The sequence below is a fragment of the Hyaena hyaena genome, unplaced genomic scaffold, assembly GCF_003009895.1.
Source record: "Hyaena hyaena isolate Hyena2069 unplaced genomic scaffold, ASM300989v1 scaffold_73, whole genome shotgun sequence".
In the NCBI taxonomy this organism is placed as follows: Eukaryota; Metazoa; Chordata; class Mammalia; order Carnivora; family Hyaenidae; genus Hyaena; species Hyaena hyaena.
The window spans coordinates 472,762-483,550 of record NW_024080705.1 but is presented as its reverse complement, the minus strand read 5'-3'; the positions used below and the strand labels follow the sequence as shown (position 1 = coordinate 483,550).

The 10,789-nt window shown below is 56.2% G+C and overlaps 1 protein-coding gene across 1 annotated transcript; it reads right to left on the bottom strand.

Moving 5' to 3' along the window:
• Positions 1–2,776: 2,776 nt before the first annotated feature.
• On the bottom strand, positions 2,777–9,500 carry NODAL (nodal growth differentiation factor). Its single transcript, XM_039233255.1, has 3 exons — positions 9,305–9,500; positions 4,569–5,266; positions 2,777–2,929 (listed from the first exon to the last, which is right to left on the bottom strand). The coding sequence occupies exons 1-3, from the start codon at positions 9,498–9,500 to the stop codon at positions 2,777–2,779; spliced, it is 1,047 nt and encodes a 348-aa protein (XP_039089186.1).
• Between the last annotated feature and the right edge of the window lie 1,289 nt (positions 9,501–10,789).

Below are 10,789 nucleotides of genomic sequence, written 5' to 3'. Positions count from 1 at the left end.
TTGCCTAGCCAAGGAGAGCAAGGCATCGCATTTTCCCCACTCAGCTACTGGCTTGGCACTGTTCTAAGTACAGTAGGCCTTTGCCTTGAGAGCAAGTTCAAATCACTTGTAAAAGCCCCTTCCCGGCTCCCAGGTTAGGGCTCCCTTCTTAGACACGGTATTTCCTCTGGTTCAGAGCCTTACCACGGGGCCCAGAGCATGAAGCAGCATTGCTAGGCTTGATCCTGAGGGCCCCTGGCCCGGCAGCGGGGTGACCCACGGCAGACAGGCCCGGTGCCAAGCTCTCAGCAGGGGTCAGCAAAATGTAGCCCTGCCTCATTTTTGTGCCTGCCTCATTCTCCACGAGGTTTGTTGGGAGCCCGTAAAGCTGCTCCCACAAGCTGTGGTCACAAATAGCTTGAACTTCTGCTTTCCTGGCCCTAGCTGCAGAAGAAATGTCGGGCACCTGTCTACTAAGTAAGATGCTCTAAAGCCTTAGGATGGGATTTTTCCCTCCCAAGAACTTCAGGCTGGGAGTGAAATTGGGTCCAAACATTTGGGCACAAAGGCGAGGACTTGACCTAAAGGTAGGGGGGCAAAAACCTCCAGATGCTATTCAGGACAGGGTCCCTGGGGCTCCAGAGACCAGAGCTGAGTTCTTGCCACAGCCACCCCCAGCTGTGGGTGGGCCTCCAGGCGGCTGCGGGCTCTCACCTAGGAAAGTGGATGGGATGAAAGCTGGCCTCCCTAGGCCTCCCCAACCCCACTGCTTTCCAAACAGATTCAGATGCAGAATCCTGTTGGGACTTGGGATTGTGGTGAGGGCAGGTCCGTTTCCACCCCCGGAAATGAAGAGCGGGACCAGCCTTGTTGCTGAATCAGGGCTTTGAGGTTTCTCCAGCCCGGGCCTGGCTCTGGCTTATCCAGCCTAGGCCCGGATTACTACCTTGGCTCAACCAAGGCTGCGGCTGAGGCACGTCTAAGGTCAGGAGGGCTTCCCACGCGACGGGGATCATGTTCCCGGAGCATAAGGGGACAGGCTTCTTGGGAAAGAAGAGCAGCAGAATCACTAAACCCCCATTCCCAGTAAAACGGCCCCCACCTTCCCTGCCAAACAAAAATAGCCCGTTTGGGCAATGCTTAATGAGGTCAACTAAAAGAGAAAAACAGAATCGCTGCCTTTGGGGTCTTTTTATCCAAAAGGCAAAGATGTGCTCAGTTTTTGTGGTAGCGCTTCCTACGAGAAAGCTTGGCTTCTTTCTACTGGGCTGTGAGGCGGAGCCCCAGAGTCAGCCAGACTTAGAAGCCTGAGCTGATGAAGGTTGGGTAAAGGGGGTAGGGCAGCAGGCCTCACACGCTGTAGAGGGGGATGGGGATAAGGCCCAGAGGACGGTGCAGGACTTAAGGCCTGTGGCTCTTCTGGACCCGCCAGCAGGCATTTTATTTTTAATTTTTCTTTTAACTTTTTAAAACTTATTTTTGAGAGAGAGAGACAGCATGAGAAGGGGAGGGTCAGAGAGACAGGGAGAAACAGAATCTGAAACAGACTCCAGGCTCTGAGCTGGCTGTCAGCACAGAGCCCAATGCAAGGATTGAACCCACGAACCGTGAGATCATGACCTGAGCTCAAGTCAGACGCCCAACCGACTGAGCCACCCAGGCGGCCCCCTGCCAGCAGGCATTTTACAGGAGTATGTTAGGATCCACCTACTTTCATTTCACAGGAAGAGGCTGGGCAAGGAGTTCCTCGCCTGAGGTCACACGGCTTCTCAGTGGCTGGACTGTGACCCTGAGCCAAGTTAATCCAAGTCTTAGGCTACTTCACCCCTGCTGGATGGGAAGCTCAGAGGCCTCATTCACAGCCCACAGTGACAGACTGAAGTGAATTGTCACCAGCTTTAATAGACTCGGATTGTGTCTGCCTGAGCAGGCTGACAGAGATGACCACGGGCTCCGCTCCTGTGGTCCAGTGAGGCCAGTTCGGAGTTCCTGGCTCTCCCTTCCAAGGCACCAGCTGGCCTTGGAGGGCTTCACAATGGCTTTATTGTTTGTGCAGCTCATTAGCGGAGACCCACTCCAGGGAGCCTCTGGACAAGGCCAACAGATTGCCACTGGGCAGCCTGAAGAATGCGGGGGCTCCCCTAAACCAGCCGGACGCAAGAAGAGCCAACTCTTTATTTCTAAAAAAAAAATTTTTTAATTGTTTAAGTAGGCTTCACGCCCAGCGCGGAGCCCAATGCGGGGCTTGAACTCCCGACCCTGAGATCAAGACCTGAGCTGAGATCAAGAGTAGGACGCTTAACCAAACTGACTTGAGCCACCCAGGCGCCCCTTGAGCCAACCGTTTTTCATTTAACACAGTGAACTCAATCTTGGCAGGGGGCGGGGTGGTCAAAGACCACTTTTGAGAATACATAAAAGTTATCTGTCCCACCTCAAAAATGAATGCACATATGCCCCAACTTTTATATATAACTTCTGGGGGTTCATAGGTTAAAAAGTCAAGTAAAGAACCCTTTCGCTAGTGCTTTTACTCACCACATCTCTTCAGTAAAGAGAAAACCCAACAAGCCTGCTTCCACAGGCTTGCCCGCTGTCCTGAGGGCAGCCTCTGTGTTGAGCCAGAGTCCACAGAGCCTTCCTTTACAGAGGGGACGCCCTTCCTCCTCACATCCGGCAGGCAGAGCAACCTTCCCTCCCCCTCTGTTTCTCCTCATTGGATTAGATGGCTCTTGTGTCTTCTAGGACCTTCCCAACTTCCCAGGGTACAGCAAATCCAGCTTCCTCCAAGATCTCCTCAAAGGCACCCACATTCTTCCACAATCATGTCCTTGTGATGGTCTAGAAGGACTCTGCCATTGTCCACATACAGCATGCTCAACGGCTTGGTCTTCACCGGGGCACAGCAGGTAGAAGGGACTCGGTGGGGCTGGTATCGTTTCAGCAGACTCTGGGGGTGGGGAAGAAGTTAGTTAAAATCAGTTTCTGGGTACCAAAACAGAGGAAAATGGTGTGCATAAAGGAATCAGCATGCCAGCATATCATCAAGTCTAACATGCAAAGTAACTTTACAGGCTATTTAAAAAAACAAGTAGGGGCGCCTGGGTGGCTCAGTCGGTTAAGCGTCCGACTTCGGCTCAGGTCATAATCTCACGGTTCGTGGGTTCGAGCCCCGCGTCAGGATCTGTGCTGACAGCTCAGAGCCTGGAGCCTCATTCACATTCTGTGTCTGCCTCTCCCCCACTCACACTGTTTCTCTCTCTCTCAAAAATAAATAAACATAAAAAAATTTTTAAAAAATAAGTAAAGAGCTAAGCAGAAGATTCTAAAAGCTGTCTCTGGGTAGAGCAACAGCAAACTTACATGTCCTTCTACTGTGCTAGCCTAGAGTGCATACCAATTCCAAGAAACTCCTGGTTTAGTTCCAGAAACATGAAGCAAAAGAGAGTCATGCGGAAATTCTTGTGGGATTTGCTTTGTTGCCCAGAGAAGGGCAAACGGAGTCAATAGGAGAAAAGGTAACAATCCCTCGGCACTCTGGAACCGGGCCCCGTCCCTGTGGTCCAGTGAAGTCTTTTCAGATCCCAGTATCCGAGTTGCCAGCTGGGACTATCCGGGTCTCTGCGGGCCCCCTTAATCATACAGCAGGTAGGTTGAGGAAGTCCCCCGAGAGGCTCAGGCCTCCGCCTGGGGAAGGTCCCACAGAGCTCTGCCCCCACCCACCCAGTGTTTCCCTTTCATGAGCTCAGCTCACATACCCCCCAGAGGCTCTGAAACCCAATATCAGGGCCACCATGTTAGGCTCTATTCTCTGTTTTCTGCCTCTCATTCTCCCTTTGCTTTCCTCCACCACCTTCCAGACCTTAGGCTGATTAGTGTGGCACCTGGTGGTAGCCTCAGCCTTCTTTACTGTAAAAAAACCTCCTCTTTTAGGCAGCAAAAGTACAGTGGTGGAAACAGTATTACCCCAACCATGGCCCCATAAATGTGGCCCCATTTCATCAGTGAATCACAGACGTCTAGTAATGATAATACATCACACGTGCCAGTTATCTGCCCACAGATATACACGTGTATACATATCATCTCATTTACACCTACAACATTCCTATGAAACACGGCATTGCCATCCCCGATTCACATGTGGTAAAACTGAGGCTCAAAGAGACTACGCAATTTGGTCAATATCACACAGCTAATCTGTAGGAACCAAATCCAGGTTTATTCCCAAAGTCCAGATTCTGATCTCCCTTCCCTAGAAATCAGAGCCGAGGAGAAACTGAGGCTTTCTAGTCTATACCCGCCACCCCGAAGTTTACAAAAGACAAGGAAGAAGTCCTGAGGAAGCAAGGTGTTCAAGGTTACCCAGTGGGGCATGAATCCACATAGGCCCTCTGAGGCTGGTGCCACAGGTCACTATATCCCAGTGCAGCAGCTGGCACACTGTTGGTGCCTGAATAAGGGAGTGAATGGGCAGCAGTGGAATAGTGGAATAGCAGTGGAATAGTGAGTCCTGTCCCCCGATCGGGCAGAACGGCCACTCCTCCCGCACAGCCCGCCGCCTCCCCTCCCCCGGCAGGGCGCCGCACCTGGATGTACGCGTGGTTAGTGGGATGGAACTCCTCCCCAACAGGGTTAGGACACTCGCCCTCGCAACGGTAGGCGTTGTACTGCTTGGGGTAGATGATCCAGGAGCCCCATCCGATGAGGTTGAAGTCCACCTGGAACGTGACCTTCCGACACAGCTGGCTTCTGTCCGGCAAGTGGTGCCGGCGGTGCCTCTTGGCCGTCTCCTGGGAGAGCTGTCCCTCCCGGGCCCGCCAGGAGCTCTCCGCCTCCCACAACAGGGTGGAGCCACCCAGCCGCCTCTGCTCCGGGGAGAGGTTGGAGTAGAGCATGAGGAGCGCACTGGTGACCGGCGGGGCGGGAGGCGGCTGCGGACACTCTCCGGCCAAACTGGACATCTGCTCCGCCAGCTCCCCAGGGTGCTTCAGCCACTTGGAGAGCGGCCTGGTCACCTCCAGGACCATGCTGCCTGAGGAAAAGGTCACCTGGGACAGAGGGACAGTGAACGAGTCCATCCGAAGACGCTCCCGGCAGTCGGCTGGGTCCTGCTCCGCCTCCGGCTTCAGCTGGTGGAACATCTCGACGGAGAGCAGAACGCCAGGGGGAAGGTCCACGGGGCCGGGCAGCTGCAGCCGGAGCTCGGCCCACACCAGCTCCTCCGCCTGGCTCAGGAAGGAGAAGTCAAAAGCAAAGGTCCAGTTCCGCCCATCCACGTCCACATCTGGGGGGGAGGGGGAGAAACCAGGAAGGAAGCAGGGTGAGTGGGGGCCCCCCTGCATGCTCACTAGAGCTCGTCTTGAAGCCTTCACCTGACAGGGACCCTCTCAATCCTCACCCCTACCCTACGAGGTGGGACTGGGGAGTCCGTTTTAGTCCAATTCGAATAGAGGCTCGGAGAGGTTAAATGACTTGCACAAGGTGGTGGAGCCAAGAAGTGACCCTGCTCTGCCCGACTGCAAAGCCCAAACTCCACATCCCGGTTCTGCTGTTCCCTCCAAGACCCCCCCTGCAGCCGGAGAACAACTGGTAGAAAATGGACGCGTTCTCCCTGCTCTTTGGCCAAACCCTGAGCTTTCCGACCCAAACTCTGGGCTCCCATTCACCCTGTGATCCTGAGCAAGTCACCTCCCCAGACTCTGTTTTCTCATCGGAAAGGGTGGCCTCATTCACGTGCACGCGGAAATGCTTCGAACTCTCTTGGGAGGCACAGGCAACAGAAGCCGCTGACCGGCCACCCTCTCCTCCACCTGTTTCTAAAGACGGAGGCAGAAACTTTCGGAGTTTTTGACAACCTTCCACATACAGTTCTATGGGCATTCGAAGCTTCACTTTGCACTACCTGGCAGTTTTCCAGCCCGTGGGCTTTCCCACCTACCCACAGGGTGCTCACCACCGCCCCCTGTCAGGTCATCCACATGCCTGGGGCAGACACGACAAACACACACACAGCCCCAGGCTGGTCCAAGCCCCCTCCCCAAGATGCCGAAACCCAAATTGGATGAAACAGAATGGGGAAGCATGTTCCATTCATCTTAGTCCTGGACTCATTTGGTCCAATATCTGGGAAAAGCATGTATTTGGCATTTTCAGGTCACCTAAAAGTGACCTTGAACTTGTTTCAAGTCCAGTTTCCTCTCCTTTGTGATGGGGATGGTCATGCGCTGCCCTTCTCTGCCTATCACAAGCATTCATGGAAATAAAAAGGGTTGGCGGTCTGTTGCTAAATAAAAGTCAGGGATTATTCCTTAGAATAAAAATGCTAACCCTTTCATGAATAGATCTCAAGGGTAGCGATGATCTCCGATTTAGGTCCGCTCTGGGCAGACCACACGACAGTTTACTTTTTTTTTTTTTTTATTGCCTCCTAGGGCATTTTTGGTGAGATGGTGAGTGAATTTCCCTGAGAAATCCAGCCTGAAATATAAGGAAGCGGTTCCCAGCTTCAGCTTCCTGGCAGCTTCTCCTAGGCCCTCCCCAGCCTCTCTTCTTCACTTAATTTCCACTTCCCTCCTCATTAGCACCTGCAGGGTGCAATAACCGGCCACAGGCTAGCAGCTCTCCCCAGAGGTGTGGGGAGGAGGCCTGTGTTAGCCAGTGCCCACTGCGGCACCCCCTGGGGATTCGGTGGGACGTGTAACCACTCCTGGCCACCTGCACCAGGAGTTAAGCACTTTTTATCTCAAGTAGCCACAAATGGCCTTTTAGAGGAAGACATTCCAGCTCAGTGATCAAGAGCAGGGGCTCTTGTGCCTCCTGTGTGATGGTTCAGATTCTGCCACTTGCTGTTTAACACTGGGCCGGTTGCTTGCCTTCTCTGGGTCTCAGTTTCCCACTTTGCAAAAGGGAGACAGTGACCATATCCACCTCACAGAGGTGCTAGGATTCGCTGAGATAATGTGCACGAAGTGCCTTGCCCCGCACAGCCACAGTGCAAGGGATGTGGGCTGTCATCAACCACCTCCTTATCATTGTTGACGTCCCAGGTTAGAACTGAAGGTGTCCGGATAGGTAGTGAAAGACCTGGACAGAGGAGCAAAGTCATCTGTTACCAGGATAGACAACGGGCATGGAGTGCTCCTTCCCAGTGGAGCAGTCTTTGACTCCTTGACCCACCCCCAGCCAAGGGCTCCTTGGGACATAGTGCTGAAAGGTCCTCTGAGATCTGGCTCTCGTTCTAGTTAGGATGGGGGGCCTAATGTTTTGGGGGGGGGGTCAACGATGCCTGCTCCAAGCCAAGAATGCTCTCCCCAGGAAAGAAAGCATCTCCCACTTGTACAACGAATGTGACTGTTGGTATCAGGTATCAGGAAAGGGTTGGTGGACACGCTGAAGCCTAGCCACGCAACTCAATTGAGTGGGCCACACGGGACTGAGTGATATTCTTGACCCATGTCCTGTTCTAAGAGCGCAGTTGGGCTGATGCTCCTGGGGTTCCCTCACCTCAAACAGGGCGCTGAGTTAGGATTCAGGGCTCTGTAGGAAACGAGGGCATGGGGATGACATGAAGGGTCCACTCTGCATTATTATAAACTAGCAGTTAATTGCCACTGATTACTTCCGGTGCCAAGCATTGTCTCTTTAAGTCCTCCCCGCCATTATCACGGTTTCGCAGAGGAGAGAAAAGGCTGGTTCAACAGCCACAGACGAAGATGCAAACCCAGTTTGCATCCCGCCTCCCGCTGTACTGGCGCGGCGTTACAGATCAACCCAAGAGGGAACGGAGGATTTAGATCAGCGCTCCTTTGCCAGTGTCCCTCCGGGCAGGCTCTTCTGGCTCCTTTCAAAACCTGGAGCCGGTTCAGGACACCGTGAATGTACTTAATGTCACCACACACTTAAAAAAAGTAAAATGGTGGATTTTGTCATGCATATTTTGCCACATTCACACACAAATGAGGCAGAGAGAAAGCCAGTCCCCTGTTTTACAAAAGGGGAAACTAGGTATGCAGGAGACACACCAGGAATTGGGAAGCAGGTTTCGAGGGACCCGAAGCCGGTTTTCCAGTCTCCCAGACTCTCAAACCACCACAAACCTTCTGGAACTCCCCAGAAGGAGAGAGCGAACTGAAGAAGGGCACCCCCTGCCCCCTTGCCCAGCCTCCTCCCCACACCAGCTTTCTGGTAGAGGGACTGCGCAGAGCACTCCAGTAATTTTGAAGCCGGCTGGCCCCTCGGGTGTCCCTAAGTCTAGCTGATCCCCAGATGACCCTTCGAGGAGGGTCATCGGCTGTCTGACCCCAGACGCGGCAGGCCAGGGAGCTAAGAGCCCCCACCCCCCAATCTCGACCAAAGGGCTGGCGGGTGGCCAATTAGATCAGATGATCGGATGTGGATTGCGCCCCAGCGAGGGGGAGGGCCGTCTGGCCCCAGCCGGCAGAGGGAGGCACAGGCCGGCGTAGGGCGGCAGGGGTCTGCCTGAGACCCCAGGAGTCAGAATGTGGATTGCAAGGGGCAAGGGGACCTCGTGGACGGGTTCCCTCTGCTCAGCACCCACCTGCCCGTCGCGCCCGATGCCCGGAACGCCCGGCCCGGTCACCTTGGTCGCTGAGTGTTTCTCTCATCCAAATCTAGGCCCCGAACCCGGTACACTCGGGACACCGGCACCTTCCCAGCCTGGACTCGAGTCCCCGAGCCTGCCTTAGTTCCCGACTTCGGGGCACCCCACCTCTAGTCCCGGGTCTCTGAACTCTAATCCCTAATTTTGTTACATGCTCGACGCCGGGTCTCGAATCGGCGGTCAGCCTGTGGCACCCATTCATCCTCACGCGCGAAAAGAAATTCGACAAAATGTAGGTAGCAATAATAACGACCATTTATTACCGTGTCTGGTTTTGTGCTAAGCGTTTTATGTGCTTTGTCACCTGGCGCTCGCCACCGGTTTATAAGGGAGGTACTGATGTCCCCATTTCACGGAAGCGCAAACCGAGGCGCCCGGAGGTTACGCGGTTTAACAAGACCGCGTCGTCGAGGGGCGCAATCGGGCTCCCATCTTCCAGCACTGCGCTCTGCCCACCCTGAGCCAAGGCCCAGAGCGCGGAGGTCTCCGCCCAGGCCGCCTCCCTGATGCCAGAATCCCTCCCCCCCCGCCACGCGCGCCGAGCCGGTGCCACTCCAGACGTGGACCCCGGATGCTCCCTCCCGGCGCAGAGCGCCCTCGGCGGCGAGGTCCCCAGCCCGGAGCCACCCTCCCGCAGCACTTCCCAGCGCCCTTCCGGAGTCCCGAGGCGCCCCCGGTGCCCGGCGGGGCGGCGCAGCCTACCTTGCGCCTCCAGGCTGCGGATGATGTCCGCCCGGGGCAGCGGGTCGCGGTAGAGGCTCAGCATGTACGCCAGAGGCGACGGCGACGAGGGCTGCCCCCGCGCACGGAGGGGCACCGGGGCCACGGTCGCGGCGCCCGCCTGGAGCAGGGCCCACCAGGCGTGCAGGAAGAACCAGGGCAGGCGGGGGGCTTGCATGGTGGGCTGGCTGGGCCTGGAGCGGCGCCTCCGCCCCTTTTATCCCAGGCCTTCGCGGCCGCCCCGCCCCCTCCCTCCTTCCCGGGGTGTGTGTGGGGGGGGGAGCCTTGAGATCCTGTACCTCCCCGCACCCAGGGGGGTGGCCCCCAGAGGGACCACCTGCTGCGGGAGGGCCAGCCCTGAGCCTGGGAAGGAGGAGACCCGCTTAGCTGGAGGAACCCCTAGGTCCCGCGACCGTCTAGTTCGCGCGTCTGGGCGGCCTGGCACTCTGTTTCTTTAGACACTACAGGCCGTGCTCCTGAGGCCCTGGCAACTGTCAGGTCAGACTTACCGTCAGGTCAGACTTGCAGCTGCCTTGCTCTGCCTTAGGTCGGATCCCTGCCTTTTCCTGTTTCTCCAGGCTCCAAATGGATGTCTGGCTCCACGGCAGGAGGCAGGGAATGCCCGTGCCCCCTGGGGGCTCTCAGGCCCTGTGAGGCCCCACACAGCCCTCCATGCTCCCCCAGCCCAGCCTGGCCAGGTGCAGCCTGCCGGGACACCGCCCAGATGGGCTCCTGGAGCATCCCTGGCCTTACCTGACAGGGCCTGTCTGGACGGCTCTGGGGAACCAGTGATGGGGGTGCTGGGGGAGTTGCCGGAACCAAGAAGCTGAGCGGCGGAGGAAGGCCCCTGGGGACCTGCTTCAGACAGGGGTGGAAGTGTTCACCTGGACAAGGCAAAGGGCGGGAGTGAGCGGGCTGACGGAAGACTTGTCCATCAGGAAGGGGAAGTAAGTGTTCAGCAAAGCCGGGGCCTGGGGCATAGCTAACAGGGTGCTCCGGGCCCTCAGAGCCGAGCATGTGTGGTGGCTTCGGGCTCTTCCCTTCGCAGGGGGCGTCACCCCCCCCTCCCCGTGACTGCAGGAGAAAGGTATGTCCGGTGTTGTCCATGCCCTGCAGCCCCTGTCTGTCCTGGTATTTACCCCTGGAGGGGGGACCTGGGTTTCAGCTCAGGACCTCTCAGTTCCTTTCTCTGGGCCCTGCTTTCCTCATCTGCACGGGACGGATCCTTGTCTGGCCTCCCTTCCGGGTGCAGTCACATCAGAGCTGGAAGTACCTGTAAAGAAATACAAATCCCTGCCCCTTGTGAGGCCCCAGCAGGTCCCCTCAGCACAGGAGGCCTCCTCCTCCCCTGCTCCTTTCTTAGCCTCGCCAGGCACATTAGCAGCTGGCCAGCATTTACGGAAATGCTCTGTGCCAGCCCCACGTCCAGGCCTTTCCCAGGACGCTCAGGCTCCAAAGAACCACAGG